At 39.0% G+C, this 25,780-nt stretch overlaps 1 protein-coding gene across 12 annotated transcripts in view; it reads right to left on the reverse strand.

Moving 5' to 3' along the window:
• Positions 1–25,780, reverse strand: part of Ldb2 (LIM domain binding 2) — a 351,760-nt gene that overhangs the window by 62,287 nt on the left and 263,693 nt on the right. For all 12 annotated transcript variants that reach the window (XM_052734872.1, XM_052734870.1, XM_052734871.1 and 9 more), the window contains exon 3: positions 4,157–4,329. In XM_052734872.1, the coding sequence (XP_052590832.1) occupies positions 4,157–4,329 (173 nt within the window). The remainder of the gene's footprint in view (positions 1–4,156; positions 4,330–25,780) is intronic.

A 25,780-nucleotide genomic window follows, 5' to 3' on the forward strand; every position in this document is an offset into this window, starting at 1 on the left:
ATGGACTGCTTAATTGGAGCATCTTCAGGTCCAAGGTCAGATGTGTCTTCTGTTCACTCTGACGTAGCAAACTAGTTGGGCCTTCTTTTGCAGACAAACTGTCTCAGGCCTACAAAATGGAAAATTCCCACAAGTCTTGGGCTCCCTTTGTAGTCAAATGGGTTCACTTTATTCAGGGCACACTACGGGTAAAGTGGGAGCCCTTAAAACTGTATCTCAGTTCACTATGATAGATTCTTATTAAAGGGAACTAAATGACTTCCAAAAATGAAAGACAGAGGAGAATTTTGGTCCTTGCTCTTTTTTTTTCCCAAAGTGTTAATACATACAGCACCATCCTAAGACTCGGAGACGCCCCCACTTCCCTGATGGAAGCTAAATGAAACCATAGGCTTCGAGGATTGTTTTCCCTGCAACCATCAGGAAGCATAACAGAGGTACATATGAAGGAATGTATGTCTCCTTTGTTAGGAAATATAAAAAATGAGCATAGCTAATAAAATGGAAGTAATGTTTTTCTCACTTCAAAAAATATCTGTATATGCTTATTAATGAACACAGTTAATGCAGCTTTTATCTAACGTTGGCCTTAAAAAAAAAACCAAACCTGCCTTTCTGTTGGAATCCAAAAATCAAAAGGGTCCCCAATTAAGAAAACATTTTCTGTTGTGCTGAATTCATGTTACCGTACTGTGAGCTCTGACATTTTGTTTCTGTGGTAACCAAAATCAGCTGATTAGTTGGCATGGCAACAGAAAAGATGTAATCCCAGCAGACACACTCTAATCAATGCCCCCAGCACAGATGGTCTCCGGAGGATCAACAAGAAAGAGGCTGGCAAGCATTCAGTTGATCACGTGCTAGCTTGAGACTAGGCCAGGAACAAGAAAAGTAAAAAAGAACATTTCTCAAACTACCCAGTAGCTTTTTAACCCTTTGCTGGCTTTTACTAATGAAGTAATATTGACCGTGCTGTTGTATGATTCAACGGTTCCCATAAAGCTTCTTTGAGACAACGTGTGCATTTTTTTCTTAAAGGTGATAATGTTTAGTTTTCTATCTTTACATGTAAATGGCATAGATGGAATAGAGAATTTAGAATACTATTTTAAAAAGCTCTCTGAATTTTACCTAGAGATAACACATATATAAATATGTATGAAGGAGATATGATCCTTAACATGGAGAGGAGAAATTATATACTATAATGTGATACACAAGGTAAGAATGGGGAAACAATTGTCAAAAATCCAAGTGAGTAGTGTTTGGTTAGAGGAAACTTATCTAATGTCCTTCCAGGTTTTACTTGGTAGTAAATAATTTCATAATAAATAATTTAGAAGAGAAAAAAATCCATAAACCCATGGTTGCAGAAGTGAGGAAGGTATCCAGTAGTGCCCATAACTATTGTTTTAATATGCAAAACCCAGGAATGTAGCATTTACAGTGCCTTTCTCAGCATCCTCTTCACTTGAATATAACTCAAGAGTCTTTGACTCCGAAAGGCTCCCGGCATGTTCTTCTGATTATTAAGCCTTGTTTTCTATTTGATTTGAAATTGAAAACATAAAAGAAAGGCTTTATTATGTGCATTTAAAAATTCCAATTACATATTTATCCTTAATCTATAATGTTCCTGGTATCAGGAAATTACAAAATGCTCACTGTACCCCTGAGGGATAGTTAATATCTGTGTTGATTAGGACTGTGGCTGATTCCTGATTCACTAGTTGACCAAATTTTCATAAAAGCAACTCAGTGCCATCGGGTCAATGCTATTTGGGGAGAAATTGTTTAGTGATAGTCTAAATTAGAACAATGTGAGCTGCTGACACATAATGTGCTCAATAATACCAGGACTAAGACCCAAATGTCAGCAGCGGTTTTAGAATCCCCTTTCTTTGTGGTACCAAGAAGTCATTGTTTGTTTAAAATAGCCATAGTGTTTTATTACCCGAAACGGAATTATTTTTAATTAACATAAGAAAAATTAGGAAGATTCTTAGAGTAGTATAGCAAACATCAAGGGGTGGAGGGAGGGAGTGGGAAAGAGGAAGGAAGGGATGGACGGAGGGAGAGAGAGAGAAGAAAAATGAATCCTTTGAATCACATCAAATTTCCTAAAAATAAATGTGCATAATTAGCATCTGGATTAAGTCCCTATAATGAAACCGCATGTCCTAGAAAGAGATGTATTTCATCAGAGTACTGAAATATTCATTACAGGAATAGGCAAATAATACTGCCTGCCCTGGAGCAGAATGACATGGGTGGTCAAGTAATTGATGCTCTCAGAGCCAAGGAGCTGTGTTCAGGTCTTTCTAGTGATTGCCTTGTTTTCTTGAAAAGAAAAAAACCCACTGGACTCCTGGGGAACAGAGGGTACATTCCAGAAAAAGAATGCAGCCAAGAGGAAAGCCTCAGTGTCTTAACTAGAATGAAAATAGCACTTTGTGGGGCTTCATGGATTCCTCAGAAGAGAAAGATTGGTCTAACCCAAGTCTGAAATATTCCATACTACAGCATCAGAGCATCTCACTGTGTTCATTTGTGAGTTATAACCTGACCTGGGAAAGAAAGATATTGACTAAATATATAAAAAAGACTGCCACGAGATGCTTTTTAAAAATTTCAATGGCTGAAGACATTAAGCCCAGTTTCCGAATGATGGAAAAGTTTTATTTAATTATCATATTTTGTTTCTCTAGTGTATATGAGGTAGTATGTTTTATTTGAATCAGCTAAAAGCATTAACATTTGAGAGGGGAGGGGGCTCTTTCTGCAGTACTCAGACTTTGCAACCATAGAAGGGAATGGGGTGTGTTCATCTTGTCGGCATGGTTATGAAAATGTCCTTTATCTTCAGAATGAGGTAAGTCATGGGCAGATTAGACCTTCCTCTCAATGGCCATTTCCTTCCATAAGCAAAACTCTTTCCAGCACAGACTCCAGCATTCTCATGAAGCTCTTCTCCAAAAGATGCCTTTTTAAGTGTTAGGCAGAGAAAAGCCCGAGTCCTTGCAGTATTAAACATGCCTGTCGTCAAAACCAAGATGCCATGGAGTCAACGGTATTCTATGGCTTGCCTTTGCATTGCATAACCATATCCTATGCCTTTGGCTTCATACACCATCATGGGCACCGAGAAAGACTGAAATGCACTAGTATGGCGGATGACACTAATATGAAACACTGAATGATTATTCTTGAAGAAAAATTGCACAAGCTTCACATTTCCAGTTTTACAGTTTGATTTTTGGTCATTAACCCTGATAATCCAACACCTTTTAACTAGAAAGGGCTGTCAGATATCTGTGTTTTGTTCTAAAAGAGATAGCTGCTATCATTAATATCACAAAATAGATTCATGCAGAATTTTAGTCCATATTAAATGAGTAAGTTCTCATTAAAGCAAAATTCTGTGGGGCTGAAGAGACAGCTCACTGGCAGAGCATGCGTTTAGCATATGCAAGGCCCTGAGTGTGAGCCTCAGCACACCAAAAATAAATAAACAATAAACTGACATTTACTAGATCCTGTGACTATTTGATTATTACTATTTTTTTTCCCACTTGGAAGGGGACATACAGTTATCTTCTGCTAATACTACCCAGTGGTTCTCAGTGAGGGGGATGATCCACATGCTGATATTCTAGCCATGACAGAGATTACCGGTGCAAACTAGGATGATGCTGAGTCTATGCTGCTTCTGTTTTACATTTCATATCCTTCACAGGCTCTGAACTTGGCCTCAAACATTCTGTTGTCTGGCCCTCTCCCTCTTCTTTGACTCTTAGTTTTATAACCCGTTTCCATTTCTGCTGTGGCCATTGCTGAGTTGCTTGGGTGACACACTTTGCAATCCTAGAATCTCTGAGACCATGATGAAGCAACCTAGCCCTGTACACGCCTTTTGTTTGCAGATGACTTCCAGATAATAGTTAAAGTGTAATGTAGTGAAATGTCCCCTTTGTTTGTTCACATTTGAAATTTCTTAACGTTTTCAAAATAACCAAGCACAGATACTGTGTGTATTCCTTCAGCCATCAAAGACTTATTTGCATAAGAAACAAAACCTCCCTGTTAGCTGCTAAAGTAAAGAAGCAGCTGAACTCTTTTCCTTTTTGGTAGGTTTGTACTGGAGCGCGGCCCCTACCTTGGTGAACATGGGCTTCCCATGCTGTGTGACCATGGCACACTGGTCGCAGTCTACCGTGATGGATGAGTTGTGGTAAGACTCCTTTGAGTGTTTGAGGATGTAATACAGGTCAGTCACCCCTCCTTCAAACACGGTGCTAAAATAACGGGGGATGAGGGTCCTGCCGATAGCTGCAAGAGAAACACAGAAGAGCAAGCTGTGAACACATATCCAACCAATACTGTGAACCCCCACCCACACTGTGGCCAGCTGGATCCAGTCATCTTTCAAAACTGTGCCAGGAGCCATTTCTCTTTCTAAACAGCCATGACCCATCTGGGTTGCAAGTAATAAACTATAATCCCTGACTATTTGGGAAAAATGGGACCACCATCTTGCTGAGGTTTATGTCCTCTGAAAACAATAAAATAAGAGTTAATAGTTGGAAAATAATGGGGACAGTGCACTTATACTTGGGGCCTCATATACACTTTTGAGTGGACATATTTTATGAAAAACAAAAGCCAGACAACCTGCTTGACTTGTCCAATGTGCTATTTACATCTTAATTACCCAGCTATGTGGGGTTTTTTTTTTATAAGTAGCAAGAGCATAAATTTTAATATCACATTGCCTTTTAGTTTGTGAAATATATTGGTATTTTCTCTTTGGATTTTCAGCAAACACAAAACAAAACAGGAAATAACTAATTAAGACCCCAAAAGGTGACTGTGGAGAAAAAAGGTATGAAGAATTCAAAGTCCCAGGACTTGTAAATAGTCTTGAACCTTGCATATGCAAGCATCAATAAGCCTGCCTTTTCCAATAGTGTGTCTCAAGCTGCTCTGTAAAATAGGGATCTCTGATAAGTAACCTCATTCCAACCAGGCATCATCACCATGTGGATTCTGATTTTTAACTGCTTTTGTGCTACATAAAATATATCATTGCACTAAAGGGCCCACTATCAGAGAACCTGATACCTCTGCTTGCTCTAAGTTGGTCTCCTCCATTCCATTAGAGTTTGAGCAATTTGAGTAGAGGGGTTTTTCTGATATATCATGCTTCCCAACTCAGGACCAGCAGTCACTTCAGTAGTGATTTTAAATCCTCTTACAGTGGAAATCCCAACTCATAATGTCAGGAATTTTGCTTATGTGCAGATTTTAAAGGCAAAGTCCTAAAATCAGTATCAAGCAATCCAAAGTTTGTTTGTTTTTTTTTTAAATAAATCTCTCACATCTACTATATAATACCTCTCAAAGACAAAAATAATATTTAGGATAAACTACCAATGAAAGCTTTAGCTAGGAAAGATCATATATCATTTCCTGACAGTTTAGAATATTTAATTTCATTTTAAAAGCATCACTGTTAATCCACTCCATATGGATCTATAGCTCTTTTGTACACGAACTTGGAAGAAATAAGTATAAAGAGAATTATCTGCCCAACTGTTTTGTGATATGATCCTTAAAGAACTTTCATCCAGATGACAAATCTTTGAATAATTTATTCCATTGTTATTGCTTCCTATTTGCTGCAGGTAGATCAATCAACAAGCGTGTGATAAACAAGCGGTCCAGGATCTTGGTGATGCTATCCCAAATAATCCTTATATGTACATTTCCTAAATACTGACTAATCCTGAATATTGCATGCTCCTTCTCTGAATTTCAAATTCAAATGAGACTCATTTGAGTCCAGCACATCCCCCAGCAAATGCATAGCTAATATTAGAAAGAAAACTTTACAGAGCTGGAGACCTTATTGTACTTCGCCAGACAGATAAAATTAATTGAATATACTTCAAATGTTCTAACTTAAAGCTAATTACCATAAATCAGCTCAAGTATTTTGACAATTTGGAATCTGTACTATTAAGAATAAATACACGCCATAAAAGTGAAGCTGAAGGGTGAAATATTTCACTATAACATCCAGGGAATTGTCACATTAAAAAAGATTACAGCAAATAATTGCCACTGGACTCATCACATTGTGGTTTATTCTCTATAAATCATATACAGTTTAATTGCTCTATGACATACTTTGCTATATGTTAACATAGTTTTATTCACAGTCTAAGAAAAAATGAATGAGAAAAAAATTGCAATTCCTTAACTTTAACCTTAAGTTTGTAATGACTTCCTCAACCCCAGATAATGCCCAAACCATATGGAAACGTACTTAGAATGAAACATGGCTCTGTGCATTGAACAGTTTCTAATACCTTAGGAAAAGACTGGAGAGTGGCATGTGCTGCCAGGCCTACTTCCTTCGTGAGACTGCCTTATTACGTTTCCCAGGTCTGATTTGGAATTACGCACATAGCCCCCCTTATTCACAAGGGGGGCTGCCACTCAGGTGACCCAGGTGAACCATGGCAATGCTGACTGTGCCTGTTATACTTTGACTTCCCTTGTTTGGTTCCTCTGGTCCCTGTGATCTGCTTCAGTTAATAGAATGTGGCACAGCTACCAAGTGTCAGTTTAAGTGACACCTTAGGAAGAACTACGAAGTTCTACCTTAGTCTTCGGGACTCTGCCCAGCTATGCTAAGATCATTCTACCATGAGAAACCCAGCCAGCAAATATGGAGCGGTCACCTGAAGAAGAGAGTCCTCTATCCACCACCCAGCATTAGTTTTCAGGAGTGAGACCATCTCAGAACTACTTCAAGATGTTGTCATAGGGAGTAGAAATGAGATGCTCCCAACAAGCTACTTCCTTGCGGAATGATTAATGAAAAGAAATAGTTGCATTTCAGAATCTTAGTTTTCCCACTAAGAACTTGTAAATCATGGGATATGGGAGCCTGCACACAAAGAGAAAGCAAGGCCGCATATTGTCAGTGGACTGATTTGAGTCCTTATCTAGGCTGGAAGTCCATTTATGGACCACGTGCCCTCCTAGTCCTTTCCCTCTTTCTCTTCTTTCTTGTTCTTCCTTCTCCATTATTTTTCCTCCTTTCCTTTTTGTCTCAAGATAGTTATGTTAAACTTCAGTTGTTTGCAAACAGAGAAAGCGTCATTAATGTGTCCTGTTCCAACATGGAAATAGTAGCTGACACAGATGAAGAGAAGTGACAGAGGGGACCAATGACAAGAGTTAGCGGAGTCTCTATTTGCACACATGCTGTGCAGAGCTGCAGGAGATGAAAGAGGATGTCAGAGACTGTATTAGTTTCCCACTGCTGCTATAACAAATCACCACAAACATAGTGGCTTAAAACCTCACAAACATATTATCATCTCAGAGAGCCAGCCGTCAAACACAGGTCTGGCTCAGCTAATGAAACGGGGTCAGCAGCTGTGGCTTCCCCTCTGGAGGCTCTGGGGAAGTTGTTTTCTTGTTTTGTTCTTCTCAGCAACTACAGGCTGCCTATATTCTTTATTTATAATTTTTTTCTCATCTGTAAGCCCAGCAGCAGCAGGTGGGGCCTTTGTAAGGTTTCTTTTTTTCCCCTGTTCTTTATATTCCATGTTTGGTCTCTAACCATTTACACTGGACCCACATTAACAATCCATGATAATCTCCCCATCCCAAAGTCCTTACTGATCAGACAGGAAGAATGCTTTGGCCATGTGAAGGAGCATTCATGGGTACAACAAATTAGGATAGAGATATCTTTGGAGGGCCATTATCCTGCTTATCATAGAGATGATGCTTGAAAAGAGCAGATATTCCATAAAGGAGACAATGATAGTAACACACGTGTGTGTGCAGGCACCCACACACACTGCAGTATATAAATTGTGTGTGTAGTTAGGTGTGGTAGCTCACATTTATAATCCCCACCTTCATGAAAGTGGAAAAGGAGATGTGCCATAAGTTTGAGGCCAGGCTGAACTACAGAGTGATGCTCTTTCTTCAATAAATGAATAAACAAATCAATTCAGTTCACCAGAGCAAAATCCATGTGTTCACCATCAACCCACTGCATAGTCATGCATTTGCTTTGTGAGCATTCTCTGAGCTTGGAGCAGGGGTAGAGCTCCATGGTGGTGCTAGAAGCATGAACACAGACCTTCATCCTATCTCTCAGATTCATTTCTATCAGGAGAGTTAACAAATATCTAAGTGTGCATAACACAGTGTGATAATTCATAATGCTTAAAGTTGGATTTGTGATTTTGAACTGTTCACCAATATTTTCTGAATCCCAAGTCCAGTGCACAGTTTTATACTGTGGAAGCACCAAAGTTAGCACATTCTATTAATGTATAAAACCATGCAACCATATAATACAATCTAATGAACTACTTTGAAGATCTGGGAACATTTCAGAGATTCAGTCATCTCCTAACTCATCAGCCATGTCAGTTCTGACTTAGGTTCACATGCATATGCTAAACTTACCCTTTAAACCTATGCTTTAATTCCTGGAATTGAAATAATTTTAATATCGATATGCATAAATCTACGTCATATTCCCACAGAAATGCTTTAAATATTCTTTGAGTGAAATAAAGATTATAGCAGATAATAAAAAGCATTCTATTTTCCTAACATATTTAGATCAAAGACCCTTAAGTTAGAAAGCATCAATGGGTTGAGAGTCAGGAACACAGGAAGATTTTCTGTTATGTTAGGTAATTGAAATATACTATATATTATTTATGTATACGTTCATGAAAGAGAAAAGGAAATCATATATTAAATTATTCATGGACTGAAATGTTTACAAAGAAAGTCCAAATACTCTACTTTGTAGGTAAATATACTTAGTCTGGGAATAGCTAAAAATTTATTCTTAGCTGTTTTGGATGTTGAGACCTGGACTCAAGTTTCTGTTGTTTTTCCCTCCTGTTCCCACTCATACCCAACTGCTAGAAGTTCTCCATGAGGAAGTCGGTAGGTGTGTGGAAGCAGAACCCAGCTTCTATTCTGTCAGAGTTTCTTGGAGATAGCAGCAGACACATTTAGAATCCAAATGGTATGGGTTCAGGAAGTAATCCAGCTAGTAAAGTACCTGAAGTACCAGCATGAGGACCTGAATATGATCCCTAGAACCCACATGAAAAGTCCTGGGGTGCATTGGGAGACAGAGACAGGAGGGCTCCTGGAGGGCTTGCTGGGCAGCCAGCCTACGTGGGTGACTCCCCAGACCCACTCAGGTAAATTCTAGTCCTTTGGAACAACACCCAGGGTTGACCTCTGGCCTTCCTGAGCATGGGCCCACAGAGGCATGTGCACCTCCCCTCAAACAAATTAAAACTAGTAGGGAACTCAATGAGAAAAATAAAACCCATTAAGGCATTCTTTCCGAAACAGAAACCCCACCTTATAGAACATTCTATTCCTGCTATTGATTATGAAAAACTTTTCTCAACTCTTTTTTTAAGTACTTTTTTAAAAAAAGATTTATTTATTTAATGTGCACTAGTTTTTTTGGTTTTTTGTTTTTTATTTTATTTTATTTTTGTTTCCTGCATATACTCTGTGTGAGGGTGTCAGATCCCCTGGAACTGTAGTTACAGACAGTTGTGGACTGCCCTGTGGGTGCTGGGAATTGAACCCAGGTCCTCTGGAAGGGCTGAGCCATCTCTCCAGCCTCTTTTGTCAACTCTTAATGATGTTTATAGGTAATTGACATGATAAGATCATACACAGAAATAACCATAGGAGGAAATATTCACATTGGTAATCAAAGTACAAAATTAAAATATTAAATCCTTGTGAGGTTGTAATGAAATAATATATGCAAATACTTTTAGAAAAGTGAGTGTTGAGAATTACTCCTTATCTTAAATTCCTTAATTCATTTAAGTTTGGTAGGTGTGACTCAGCCTTGCTAGGTTCCCTCTTCAAACTACAATTCTGAAAGTCCACGTGTTATTTGTTTTGGAGTTCTTTGAGTCCATCAAGAAACTATTGTATGATGTAAGATCTCTTGATTTGCAGGGCCCATTAGTTACTAAGTTGGATACTGTTACTTTCTGTGTTTCAAAGGCAACTCAATTCTGAAAAGTGAAAGAGATTGAAATCTGATGAAAATGGAGAATGAGAGGAAGATTTGGAGCTAACAGTGTACCAGGGTGACTTAACACTTCGAGGCTAGTTACCAATGATTTTCCAACACCTAAGAGAGAATTATACAACTACACATCAGTGTTTCCTGATAGGCAACGTTAATTATATTAAAGTAATTGATTATCTAATGATATTTACAGTTTTTCTAAATATGTTAATGAGTAAATTGGTTATCTGAGCCTTGGTCGTTTGGACCACTCTGCTACGGCTGCTGTGTTTCACAAATTCACGTGGAAATTCTCCTGTAGTACAGAGGTAACATTAGGTAATAAGTGGAGATTCATTAAATTTTAGACTCATTTGTATTCATAAATCTGTGACTGTATTATGCTAATATGTAAATGAAAGTGCTTCTAGGAATGATAAAAACAAAACTGATGATTTCACATAGAAAAAGTAACCATTATAAATAGTCAAAACAATGCAAATAAAATACAAGACTTTGACTGAGGTGGTACGATTCAAGCCAGATTCCCTTGTTCTTGAGAGAGGGGAAGCAAGTCAAGCTAACTCTGTGGCTGCAGACTGTTGTAGTTTTCATTCTAAGATGGCTTTGATTTATTTTCTCTATCAAGGCAATTTGATTTAAATATCTTTTCTCTAATGATATCTCTTGCTTCTTCAAAGATTCATTCATTTAATCCATGCGTATTAAATACCTGTTATGGGTGAGACATTGTTCTGAATGTATTCAGGCAGAGGATTTAGGGTGTTAGCAAGTAGTGTAGGCTGGGTAAGCCTGGAGCATGACTGTGAGGAGGTGAGTTGAGTTTTAATTGAAAAGGTCACATGAAGATCTGTGATTGGAGAGGGCAAGGTCTAGGGCTCAGCAATAACTCTAGACCTAGGACAGGCATGAGTTTGGATCAAATGTGCTTGATGGATTATGATGTCACCAAAAAAATGCAGTGTGGTAGGTGCACTATTCAAGAGAACAAGCTGATAGGTGAAGTTAGAGAAAGAATCAGGAAAAGGCTGAGCAAGTGGTTCACCTTTTGTTCTACAACATGACACTAAAAGGTTTTTGCCAATTCCATCCTGTGATGAACCAACTCTGTTCTTCCTGCACATAGTAGCCACTAGCCAACACGGTCCCCTAATTCCATACAGTTTGTTTTTTGTAATCTGCTGAGAAGTATGATTAGGTATTTTTTTCTGCCACTGAATCCATTAATTAAAGACAAGGAGATGATTGTCATGGCTTCATCTGGCATGATTTCCTCTGCTGTGTAGAGTCCGCTCACTCCTGACCACAGTGTTGTTTCTTAGATATTGAAACTTTATGTCATACTCCATATCTCATAGATTTATTTCTGCATTCTTTACATTTTAATGTCAAATTTTTTATAACTATACATTTGAAAAAATTAACCTTAAGAGTCTTTTGTTAAATTCAAAGAAATAAGAGAGATATTGGTTCACTCCTGACCACAGTGTTGTTTCTTAGATATTGAAACTTTATGTCATACTCCATATCTCATAGATTTATTTCTGCATTCTTTACATTTTAATGTCAAATTTTTTATAACTATACATTTGAAAAAATTAACCTTAAGAGTCTTTTGTTAAATTCAAAGAAATAAGAGAGATATTGGTTCACTCCTGACCACAGTGTTGTTTCTTAGATATTGAAACTTTATGTCATACTCCATATCTCATAGATTTATTTCTGCATTCTTTACATTTTAATGTCAAATTTTTTATAATATACATTTGAAAAAATTAACCTTAAGAGTCTTTTGTTAAATTCAAAGAAATAAGAGAGATATTGGTTCAATTTAATTTAGAAAGAAAGGTATCTTTTAAATCTTCCTATACAGGGTTATGAGACATATGCCTGTTAATTAATCTGTTTTTGTCTTAAAAGATGTCTATAGATCTCTACAGAGTGTTAGGGGTAGGAATACCTTTGTTTCTTAGATACGTTTAAATATATAATATATTTAAATACTAATATATTTTCACCATATTTCTAACCAAAGCCTTTATCTGCATTCTTCTATTAATAAAGGTTTAGATTAAGTTTTGAGTTTTGTTTTAAGTCCAAAACCCTATTAGTATAGAAGTACTCAATTCAATATATGTTCTGATTAGAAATATGGTTAAAAAAAATCACAGCACCATTCAACATATGTAAAACATCAAAAATATTGAGAAATTTGCTCCATTTCTCGTTTCCAATTTCTTGGTGCCTTTCTTGTCTTACTGCAGCAGCTTGGGGAGAGGCTCCAGGAAGAAGCGGAAATGTTGAGTGAGTGGGCATTCTCCCTGACCCCTTACGATGCTTATGAACTCACTCTAGGATTAGGGAAGTTCTACATGTTGTCTTGAGATACTGCTTGTTGTGGAAGAAAAATTTTCTCTAGTCTTGGTATTCATTATATTTTGCTCTTGAATCCTGATATATATTTAATTTGATCAAACATCTTTTCAATACTACTCAGTTTTCTTTTAGAAAATTACTAATATATTTTCAAGTGTTGAACAACCTTCATATGCTTATGAACAATTTTACTATTTGTTCATATGCATATGAATCCATAGCTGAAATTGTTATACAAATTAATATATAAATTTATTTATCCTTCAGCATATATTAGTGAAAATAGAATTCTACATGAGCCATTGTACTGGGAACTAAATTACAGTTGCAAGATCAGAAAAGAAACATAGTTAATTCCAGTGGTTCCCAGAAACATTTCCTAAGATTTCTGTAGTGTTAAAACATACCTACAGCTGGTTCCATATTGAAATGTTTAATGTGTTTCTCTGGTTTGAATAGGAATGATCTCCACTCAGAGCAGCACTGATTAGTTTCTGATTAATGATTATGAATGGAATTTAACGTATGTGGAAAAATATAATATAAAATACTAACAATTATTTAATAAATATAATGAAGTTATCCATGATTATATTTGACATTCTCATTTTAAAGGCCAGCAATCTGATGCCCAGGGAAGTAAAACCATGTAAGTGCTTAGCATATGTAGAATTTCTAGATTTTGGTATTAATATACCATTTTTTATTTTTAATAATAATTTTTATTTTCTGAAATTATATCTCTCTCTCCTTTCCTTTCCTCCCTCCAAACTCTCCCAAGCACCTCTTTGCTCTCTTTCAAATCTATGACTTCTTTTACTTTAATTTTTGTTACACACACACACACACACACACACACACACACATTCCTAGATATCTAACTATAACCTGCTCAGTCCATGTAATGTTACTTACATGTACACAATCTCAGGGCTGAGCACTTGGTATTAAATAACCAGTTGATGTGATTTTCCCTGGGGAAGATCATTTCTCCCACTCTCAGCATTTACCGGTTGCTTATACTTCTTTTCCTGGGGAAGAGATCCTGTGATCTTTCTTCCTTGCTATGATCCTAGGGATTAAATCTGAGGCCTTATGCATGACAGAGAAGTACCCTGCTCCTCACCCAAGTTGTTACATTTTAGTCACATAATAACCTATCTCCAAGGAAGCAACACCGGAGGCACTTGCTAGGTCTGTCTGCTCACTAGATCTGACCATTCTGTGAACATGGAGCTGGACCTTATTTTCTACTGGGGACTGCTTTGCAGTAGAGTTCAAAGGACATTGCTATTGTTTTCAATATTTCAACAGAATAAACATCCAGATAGGAGATTTGTCTTTAGACATGGGCAGTAAAAATCAGACTATGTGTTACTGTGCCCTATCTCCACCCATGACAACTTGATGCTGGACACCCAGCAGGAGGTACCATAGTCTTTCTCTTCCCTCATGTTTTGGATAGAAGAGCCTTGGTGTGTGCCCCTAGGGCCTCAGAGTGACATGAGGGGAGTTATTACATCTGAAGAAAATGAATATGGACTTTGGAATAAAAAAAAAATACCTTTCTAGGGTTTTGTGCTACTGAAATAGGAAGACTTGTTTGTTTAAAAATCTGATCCTATCACAGTCATGAGTAAGTCTCAATTGCCCTGGCCACATTATGTCCACCAATACTGTCAGTACCAATATCCATCAGTACCTTCACCTGCTCTCAGATCATCTTTGATTTTAATATGTCACATAGCCTTCTAGATATCATATGTATAGACACATGACATCTAGATAGATGTGTGTATATATGTATATGGTGTTTAGCTTTAGTTGTCAACATGGTATTCTGGGCTAGCTGACTCATTAGCATCTGAGCAAATTCTCTGCATCCACATCCCATCTCTCCTTTGGAGTGCTAAAATTACTGATACACATCATCACATCTGGCTTTTTACTTGGGTTCTTGGGATGGAACTCAGGTTGCCTGGCATTCACGGAAAGTGCTTTTAGCTCCTAAGCCATCTCATAGATTTTTTTAAGCACCACCCAAGTATGGCCGTCTTATTTATTATTTAGAGCTTTCGTATTGAAGGACATAGAGAATACTTTCATTTTTCAACAACAATGTAGACAACAAGAAGGGAAACACACATATTTATTTTACTAGAAATCAACAGTTACCCTCTGAGTTGTTGCTACTAATTCATTCCCACTTACTACTGTCAAATTTTAAAACTCTGCCATGTAAGTCACAGGGTGTGCCTGTGTCCATGTCAACAGTCATGTGTCTGTGATGGTATCAGTAGGCACGGGCATCAGCTGGCTAGGTTACTTCTGCAGATGAACCATCCCCACTGATTGCTTCCTGCTCTGGGATGGTCTGTATGTCAAATGCTCCGAATGGTCAATAAATAAAACACTGATTGGCCAGTGGCCAGGCAGGAAGTATGGGCGGGACTAACAGAGAGGAGAATTGAGAGAACAGGAAGGTGGGAGGAGACACTGCCAGCCGCCGCCATGACGAGCAGCATGTGAAGATGCCGGTAAGCCACGAGTCACGTGGCAAGGTATAGATTTATAGAAATGGATTAATTTAAGATATAAGAACAGTTAGCAAGAAGCCTGGCACGGCCATACAGTTTGTAAGCAATATAAGTCTCTGTGTTTACTTGGTTGGATCTGAGTGGCTGTGGGACTGGCGGGTGACAGAGATTTGTCCTGACTGTGGGCCAGGCAGGAAAACTCTAGCTACAGTTTCCCAGGGTCTCCAGCATTTCATTCCAACCCACTGACATTGCTGAAAAGAAAACAATGCTGCAGACTTGAGAAGTTAAAAAAAAAAAATCTTTCCTTTATTCTCAAACTTCAGGAATTCTCATGAAATCATTTCAGCATGCTTTACTGGGCTGTCCCAAACTCAGTCTGGGGGAGATGACCCAAGTCACATTTCACATTTTAATATCAGCACATTTTGTCTGCCTGACAAAAAAGCAGACGTGTGTTTGTGATTTTCAACTGAGTCCAGGCCAGGAAGCAATGGGCTTTAGTGATTCCAAGAGTAGTGAGGAGGCAGCTTTGTTTCTGCTGAGGGAGGGCAGGCAGGTAAAACTCAGCCCTCTGGAGGGCTGGATGGCATATCAAACAATCCTTCAAAGGTGCTAAGTGGTCACTAAGATAGACTCTTTTTCTACTTAACCCTTGTCAGAAGGGTTGAAGTCACAGAAGTTTTTCTGATTCAAAACTAAACTGTCAGAGTCCTGTGTCCTTCCTCAGCATTGATGGCATATTTGATGCATGGGAAGCCTTTCTCTCCCATCAAATCCCATTGTAGCCCTGCACCCTTTAGGGGAGTAGTACCCTTTTCCCTTTTTATTTTCCAATGTCTCCTTTGTGCTGTGAAAGCAACTGTAAGCTTACACAAGCTGGCCATTGATGGGTCTCCATTCATATGCTGACTGCGCCCCTTAGATATGTTGTGACCTTGAATGTGATCTTTGCCCTTTCTTTTTTTTTTCTTTTTTTTTGTTTGTTTTTCAAGACAGGGTTTCTCTGTGTCGTTTTTGGTGCCTCTCCTGGAACTCACTCTACAGACCAGGCTGGCCTCAAACTCACAGAGATCCATCCGCCTGGCTCTGCCTCCTGAGTGCTGGAATTAAACACGTGCACCACCACTGCCCAGTGATCTTTGTCCTTTCAACTCCAGTTTCTTCATCTGGCCAGTAGGATAGCAATGACCAATACAGTGAGAAGTTACATGTACTAACACCACACATACATAAGGTGGCAGCACAGAGCCCATGTTGGCTAAATACACACTGATTTAGTCTTACATCCCTACCTTCTCCATGCACAGACTTTGGGACACTGTTGAGCTGTGCTTGCTAATTTTATTGTCTTTCAAGTGTAGCTCCCAGACAACATTCCTGAAACATTTAAGTATCACAGCACACTGGTGGTGTCAATAGCTACTGAGGAGATACTTGGCAAACGAATGTAGACTTGGCCTGTCTGTATGGATTTCCTGTGCAGAGAGGTCAGACCACTTTCAGTTCAGGGCTGGGAACTAAGACAGTGAGAGGAGAACAAGAAGAATTTATTTTATTTTTATTTTCTTTTTCAAAAGTATTTTAATTTTATTTCTTTATTTATGTGTATGTATGTGTACCTGTGTATATATGTGCACAAGAATGTAGTTACCTGCAGAGACCAGAAGAGGGCGTCAGATCTCCTGGAACTGTCAGACATGAGTGCTGGGGTCTGAACTCTGGCTGTCTGCAAGAGCAGAGAACTCTTAACTGCTAGACCATCAATCCAGCACCAAAGCCAGAATTTTAAGGGCTCCGATTTGGAATCCTCACATTTCATTGCTCAAGCACAAAAAAAAAAAAAAAAAAAAAAAAAAAAAAAAAAAAAAAAAAAAAAAAAAAAAAAAAACAAACAACAAACAAAAAAAAAACCAAAAAACACACACACAAAAAAAAATCATGATTTAGAGACTAACCATTTTGAAAGACTAAAGCTGAGGTTGAATTTTGCAAAAAGAAATGATGCCTCCCATCTAAGACTTCTCAGGGTGGGTAGGGCTTCTGTCTCGCATTGATGTATACAATTCCCAGACATCCAAACTCCATATGGAAAGCACACTGCTTAGCTAAAAGAGTCCAAGTCAGCATTCCAGAGACATTTTATAAGGAAGCTAAAGTCTTTGGAAATAAAGAGCAGTAAAAGAAGGTCAGGTTCACATTCCACAGCAGTCCGCAGGGGCCTGTGCTTCTGACCCTTAGATGGTGTCGACAAGGAGAAGAACGGCTATTCTGACAGAATTAAATGTTACATAGGCTTCCTGGCAGCAGGACACAATGGCTGACTGTATCCACCCGCCTGACAAAACTGCACAGGCACCAGCTGCCGGGGCTGACATTCTGTGTACAAGTTTTTGGTGAAGCCCAGGGATGCAGGAAAGAAAAGGTACCACTTGGTATCCAGTGGGCAAAGACTCAGCATCAAGTGGCTGGTGCTTGTGCACATTCACTCATGGGCTAAATATCATATGTACCTCAAATTCCTACCACTGTTTAATCCATTGCTTAAAGCTCCCTTTTCCATTCAGTGACAGTGCTGTGGCTCAATTCATAAAATGAAATGAGACTTTGTGATTACACTCTATTGCCTTTGGGAAGACAGAGGACTTTCTGATGAAGAGATAAAGGGGGGGGGGGGGGACCAGAGACAAAACAGACATCAGGAACTGAGAACAGGGAAGCTAATCCAGAGTAAGCATAGCTTTGATCTCTTCTTTAGCTCCCCTCTTCCTCTTCTGATACTGTTAAGACTATTATGAAGGTGCAGGGAGACTCCTGGACTTAACCTGCTCCAGGATTCACTTGGCCTGACCTCCCCCTTGGTGTGGGCCTGAAGTCAAGCAATGTTAACCAGGACCCACCCTGCCTGCAAGGCAGTCCCAACTTTACCTTATAGTGGCTGTGTGATTCTGGAGTTATTCCAGCCTATACTTTTCCTCTAACTAAATAGATATGGAAATAGCATCATCTTCACAGGGATGCTAAGAGTGTTCAGGAGTACTCCTGATCTGTGGCAGATGCATTCCAAGATTACTCATGGATGTCTGAAAGCATGGATACTAGCACTGATTTCTGTATATGTCTTTTCCATCTATACGAACACCTGTGACTAAACTTAATTTATAAATTAGGAACAATAAAAGGCTATTAATATAGCAACAATTTCCTCAAAAATTGTGTAGATATGATTTATCTCTCTAAAATAACTCATTTTATTCGGCCTTCTTGTAATATGATATAGTCCCGTGTCTATATGATGAGAAAAAGTGAGATGAATGATACTTGCATTGTGACAGTGTTAGAATACCACACAGGGGAACCTTCACACAAGCAGTGTGATAGCGAGACAATCTGATAACCAACGCCATTATGAAATGAATATGTGTGATGTCACTATGTAATTCAGAGAAGAGTGCATTTTAAAACTTAGGATTGCAAGAGCCAGAGGTTGTGGATGACTACATTAAAACAGTGTTTTCTAGGCACAACAGGGAAGTTGACCATATGAACTCATAGCCATTGTGGCAGCAAAAACAAGACCTGTTCAGGCTCAAGTCAGGCAAGATCTCAGCATGGAGGGAGTGAGGGGTTGCACAACCCTATCCCTAGCTGAGGAGCTATTGGTGGTTGATAGCTGCTGGGGACAGTGAGTTGGTTTTAAGGGTATGGTCCTTGGTAAGTGAACCACATTCTAATATTTGCCCTAAGCCACAATCCCAGGACACAGTGGTGCTGGACAGGTAAATAGTACCAGCCAGAGTGCTGGACCTTCTATATGGCAGGAACTCAACATATGTTTGCTGAATACAAGCCTGAAATACATATGTCATAACAAACAAGAATCATGTAAACCCAATCCCCACTCTTCTTCCACATGTTGATGAAGAACAATGTAATTTTCAGTATTTTTCATAGATGAACTTGCTTCTGTTAGGAGTTTCTGAGAGACACACATATGCACACACCCTGATTTCTGTCTTCCAGGCAACCCCAGGACTAACTTTGTTCACTTGTCTCCCAATTTGTCCAAGATCCCGAAGATTAAAGACAAGAAAACAAGACAAGGAAGGTACACTCTGCAGTTCATTTGCTGTTATTTCCTCAAGTTTTGGAAACCTTCAGTATTCTTTGCATCATCTGCATTTGAATGATGGCTAGGACATACCTTGCTGCTTTAATAATAGTTCTTTAAAATTCTCCTCCACCCACCCCCACCCTGTTTCTTTTATTCCAAGGCTTTTGTTATCAGAATTTCATTCTCTCCAGTGGGAACATTTTAGCGGCATAGGTTTATGGCTACCGTAAAGAAGAAAGTTTGAAAGGCAAAGCCAGACGTGATCTTCAGCTTTATAACAAACTCCTGTCAAAACATAACAAACCGCAGCCAGACATGAGCCACAGTGACAGAATGCAAGACCATAAAGATGATGGAGATCGGACAGGACAGGCACTTTATAGAAGCAAACACCTTCCTTGAAAGCAGATAGGGTGAGCAGAACACTGAAAAAACTCACTAGAAAAAAAAATGGTCAGAAGAAATAAGGACAAAAACATAAAATTCAAATGACAGTCCAGCCCAAGGAGATAAACCCAAGGCAGACAAAGAATCTAATTTTACTAAATCAAGCCGACATCTCCCCCTGACTTTAATTGACCCAGTAAGCTGGATCCTGAGCAAACATAAAATTAAGCAGCAGTTACACCCAGTGAAGAAATGAACTGCCAGTGTACACGTATGTGTTGAAGTTCCACTCTCCTAAGACGTACCTTTGTTTTATATAGGAACTATGTGATCATCCACCAAGGACACAGAGCACAGCATAAGGTGAGAGGTATTCAATGGCTCTGAGAATTATCAATGGAAATTTTTGGAGCTGAAGTTGTATCCTGCACTGTACACAAACACCAATTCAAGTTCCTGTACTGTCATGGGAAAGGAAGTATAACTAATACATGTGGCCGGTGAGAGTGCCAATCACAGCAAAACCTCTCCTATTAAGTAAAAACCATCTGAAATTAAAGAAGCATGGCTGCTTGCTGAAGTCCTTGGTGACCACAGCTCATAGGTTTTGAGAAATCCTTCTCACAGTCTCTCAACTGGGTATTTCCACTACTGGATATTCTTTTTGGACACTCTTTATTTTTTCTGGACAATGACTTCTTTTGACTACTAATGTGGTAACTACTTCCTCCATGGTCCCTTCTCATTCATACAGGCCAGATTGGCAAGGTTTACCTCTTGGGAGTCTCTGTGAACATCTTACATTTCCTGCTGTGGCTCTCAAGCTTAGATTACATCTGGGGAGATGTTGAGATACACAGATCTTGTCCCAAGTAGTATCTGGTTCAAGAGGGCTGGTGATATGACCAGAGTCTGATGCTTAAGTATGTTGGTTGATAAGGATGAGCACTTGATCTGCCTTATTCATAGTTACCTTCATGGGGTTTATTTATCAGAGCATATCCAATGAAAGTATATCTGTGCATCAGTATATATTTACCCATGTGTGTTATATATGGTGCACATATGAGTACATGCATGTGCATATCTACGTGGATATACGTAGACAAGTACACACAGTTATTAAGTGTACATGCCATGTTGTACTTGGCAGGCTACAGAGTCTGCTCAGCAGAGACAAGACCACTGATGATCACAGCCTGGAATGCTGGGTAAGTATCTGCAGCTTTGAGTTGATATCTCCAGCTCCCTCCACTGATAATTTGCTGGGAGAAGGGATAGGATCTTAGCAAAAATAATAAACATAAAAACGTCAGACTGTTATCAACAATAGGCAGCATGCTGACTGGCCTCACCCAGCCAGGAAGTCCTCAGGGCCCACCCTACTGAAGGTGACAGGTGCACAGCCTGAGCAAGGGACTTGAGTCACCAAGTGAGAACCTCCTGTGGTTAACACCTCTGTGGAGAAGATGAATATTTCTACTTTACACAGCAGGAGATGGAGGGGGCATCACTGTGAGAGTGTTTGGGGAAGCAGTTCTAAAAGGCACTCTCCTTTCTACCATACCAAACTCCACTTAACAAGTTCTGCACTTTACCCAAGGTTCTTTAGAGTGGGGCCTTCAGGTGATGAATTGCCTGGAGATGAGGGATTTGTAGCAATCCAAGGAGGTAATTCGTGGAGTCACCAGGCCATTGTGAGCATGTATGAATTGATAAGCAGGGTGATCATTTGTGCAACTTCAGCTTCTTGAGATATGAACAGTATCTCACTGGCAGATAATATCAGTTGTCATGCATATGCTTTTAACCCCCAGAGCTCCCTCTTGGTTTTGCAAATTGCTCGTGCATATCTTTGATACTTTTTTCTTGGTTTCATGGGGGATTTGGAAGAGTTTTATTCTTTGATCAGAGAAGTTTGTGTTAAAGAAAAGTTAAAAAGGAAAAAATAAAAGGTAGCACATAAAAACATGGAAGGCATGTTAAGACATATCACCAGTATTTTAAACATCATGGAAAATATTTTAAATGCATAATTTAATATCTATAGTCAAGATTGTGTGTATCATGCATGTGTAAAATATATTGTTTCTCTGACCAAATAATTATCAGGGTTAGAGTACAATTATTTGCTCCACTTCTCTGGACCCTGGATGTCCAAAAGTTTGAGGAGGGAAAAGGCCATATCTTTCCCAATCAACATTACATCTTAAATGTTCAAAGAAGTACCTGGCAGTGTGGTCAAATAATTAATATATTCATTTCTCACACTGACTTCCTCCCATTGGAAGATCAAGTGGGCTTGGAGACAAAACGGTCAGAGAAAGTTCTGGAAAAGGGACCTATCCCATGGAGACTCAAGCAAGAGAAATTAGATAAGAGCAGAAATTAGTTCAGAGCAGTTGGAATTATGAGACTCAGACCACTTAGAGGAGAATCAATAGCAAGTTAAGACGAGTACAAAGAAGGCAAGTTGAGAAAAATAAGGAACATGTGTCCATTGCAACACTGTATGGCTAGGAAGTAGGGTTTCCTGACTCTGTAGGTTCCCTGTCTCTCTGGCTGCACTCTCTTCACGTGGGGAAATAGCAAGGGGAAAGACTGACGGAAACTTATCAGAGAGTTTAATGCTTCAAAAGAAAATAGGCATGTGGGGAATGGCCCTTTCCTTATTTATTATTCTTGCATACAAGTTCTACTGGGAATGTGTATGCTGCCTGGTTTCCCCAGGCAGCAAAAATCAGTTTGTAGTAGTGGTTCAGTGTGTTTGGCTGCCTATTCCATGATTCAGTGTTGGGAAAGGACTTAGTCTGCTTTTCCAGTAACTGCTTATAACATAATTATACATGGTATCTTTTATATTTATTGTCTTAATTGTCTTATTTCTTAATTGGTTTGGATCCTATGGATTGAAAAAGATCCCCCCAAAATTATTGGGAATCTGAATTTACTACCAAATAATTCTGAGGGATAAAAGAAATTTTAACTTGTTCCATTCCACAAATACTTTTTACAGTCCTACTGTGTGTATAGAATGATGCAATGTTTCAGAGTGACTATAGCAGTAATCAAGAGATTTTAAAGGCAGAATGGGGTACATACATAATATTCTATACCCAAGACAGGGGATATCTGTGTGTTGAAGATAAGAACTTTGCTCTGGTATTGATCTTGGTCTCAGTCTTCAGAACAAGGCATATCCTCAGACATCATAATGGGATGGCTGCCTAGATGAATAGATGGATGGAAAGGTGGGTGAATCGTTTAAGACAGAGTGTGGTGGTTTTTAATGAGAATGGCCCCCATAATCTGAGATGTTTGAATGTGTGGTCCCTAGTTGGTAGAACTGTTTGAGAAGGATTAAGAGTCATGGCCTTGCTGGAAGAGGTGTGCCATTGGGTTGGGCTTTGAAGTTATAAAAGTCTATGCCACTCCAGTTAGCTGTCTCTGTCTTGTGGTTGTTGTCTCAACATTTGAGCTCTCAGCTACTGCTCCAGTGCCATGCTTGCCTGCCTGCTAACATGCTCCTCGATACGATGGTCATGGACTCACCCTCTGAAACTGTAAGCCCCCTCTAAAGTGCTTTCTTTTATAAGCTGCCTTGATCATGCTGTCTCTTCACAGCAATAGAGGAATAAGTAAGGCATATAGGAAGATGGGTATTTAGAAGAGCATAACAATCCTCCTTGTCTCAAGTGAGAATAGCAGCAGAATAGAGAGGACTTGAGCTTTCACAGTCATATTCCTAAATAAGTTATGAAAATTTGAAGGATTTCCAAGGTAATATCGTAAGGATTTTCCTAGATTACTGTTCTAGTTTGATCTGTTACAGTGGTGAAACATTCCAACAAAAAGAAGCTTGAGGGGAGAAAAGAGTTTATTCTATTTATACTTACAGATCACATTCCACCACTGAGAACGTCAGGGCAGGAACTCAAGAAAGGAACTTGAAGCAGAAACTATGGGAAAACACTGCCTACTCCTGAGCCTGTGTTCAGTTAGCCTTCTTATAAAGCCTAGGGCCACTGACCTAGGGTATCACACAGCCCTTGATGGGATGGGACCTTCCCATCAATCAGTCAAGAGAGTCCCTCACATGCATGGTCACAAGCCAATCTGGCCTTGGCAACTCCTTGATTGTGGTTCCCTCTTCCCAGGTAGCTCTAGGTTGGGTCAAATCGACAACAATAACTCACCAGGGTAATTATTAACCTCACTTTAACACTAAAGAAAAGAGGTTTGGAAGTAAAGACAAATGACATAACTAGGCAGGTTGATTACAAATCTACTCAAAGAGCCTCGTGCTCCATTTCCCCATGAAACTTCTTAGCTCAGAAGGTCAGTGTAACCACACAACCACCACTGGTGGCAGAGAGAGCTACTTTGGTTTTCTTGAATGGGCCAGGCCATACTTCGATAACCAATAGCAGGGGCGTATTTGGAACCAGAGGATCCACAAATTGGACTACACCTTCCTAGAGATAACCATAAAATGAAAACTGTGCAATGTCTGGTGCCTAGGAAACTTTCATTAACTATTGGTTAAATGAGGTACATGAAGCAGACACATGTTTTAAAAAAGAAACCCAAGTTTGTTACAGGTCACGGGTAACACAGTGGTTAGAGTCATGGGACCCAGCGGTGTTGACATTTCCCTTCAGCATCCAAACTCCTTGGACTCTTCAGAAGGCCTCGGGAATTAAGAACAAGATGTCTATAACAACCGCTACTGGCCAGATTCATGTGGAGTTCAATCATTCATTGAAGACAGAAAATATTAATTGGTTTGAAGCAGGCAGGAATAGAAACAGATTGAAATGTGCCAGAATTTACATTTCTAAAATTTTTTTTAACAGTCTAGTTGTGTTTAATCTCCTCTGTCAATATTCATATCTAATCATGAAGAAAGTTAGAAGGAATTTTATGATCCTGGTATGGAGTAGGAGCATTTGTTAGTGAAGAAAAAAAATCAATCTCTGGTAATTTTGGAGACTCAAAATTATACCAAAATATTGACATATGATTCCCACTGTCTCAAAGTATGTGATATTCTATAATGATTTGAGTTCTGATTAACTAAAGAACTGTCAGTAACTGACTTCATTATGTTTATATTTCTGTACCCATCTATGCACACTTAACCAGCCCCAAACATTACTACTGCTACATTCTAAAGCCAAATCTATGAACAGAATTCAAGATCCAAGAAGAGCTGCCTTCGTTTACTTGTTCACCCCTGAATCTCCAGTACCCTGTCGTCTCGTTTCTGGCACAGAATTGGAACTCCATAAATATTTGCTGAATAATAAATAAATGATGACAGTAATGAATACATCTCATGAAGAATAACTGGGGGAAAGATGAGGAAGAAATAAGATATTCTAAGTAAAAAGGACAAATTATTCTGCAAAGATACACCTTTAGTTGCATAAAATAGATGACTATCAGGGAGCTGCCAATGTAAACGATACTAAGAGGTTGCTGAAGATGGAAGTAGGGTGGCCGAGGAAATCAGTGTGCAACATACATGCTTTGAAAGTTGCTTAAAGCATTATGTATATTTTATAGAGACTCAATACCTGCCTCCAATTCACCTCTGCCACTATCAGAATTTCCAGTATGCATCTGTAAAATATTATGGCCCAGTCCCACAGAGAAAAGAATTTCATACTATACTAAACTAAACTTTCAAGTTTCTGCACTTTACACAGAGTTCTTCTTCTAACTAACAGTGTAACAGCAACAACAGCTTACAGTGCATTGCCACCCTTTCACACTCCTTCCTGCTTGTTTTAGCTTCACAGATGTACCAATATCACCACTGAAACTAAAAATGATGTTCATAAAGAAGATTTTGTTTGGTGAATAGATTTTAGCTGCTCTCATGAACACATAAAAGGTAATAATCTAAGGGGCTGGTGAGGCGGCTTAGTGGGTAAACATGCTTGCCACCAAGCCTGAGTTCAATCCCTGAGACCCTCAGGGCAGAAAGAGAGAACTAATTCATGGAAGTTGTCTTCTGACTTCCACGATCATACAGTGGCACATCTGCATATACACATATAAACACATGCACACAAGAAAATAAACATAACAAAATTTTCCTACAAAGAAATTTGTGACCTCATGAGTTGATATGCTTCAATGGATATCAGGAGCCATTTCTACCATCTATATGCATCATGTGATGTCATGTTATAAGCCTCAGATACAGAGTATAAAACTGATTCTAATGTATGTAAGTGA

Source organism: Peromyscus californicus, unplaced genomic scaffold (genome assembly GCF_007827085.1).
Source record: "Peromyscus californicus insignis strain IS unplaced genomic scaffold, ASM782708v3 Scaffold_13__1_contigs__length_99412109, whole genome shotgun sequence".
Lineage (NCBI taxonomy): Eukaryota > Metazoa > Chordata > Mammalia > Rodentia > Cricetidae > Peromyscus > Peromyscus californicus.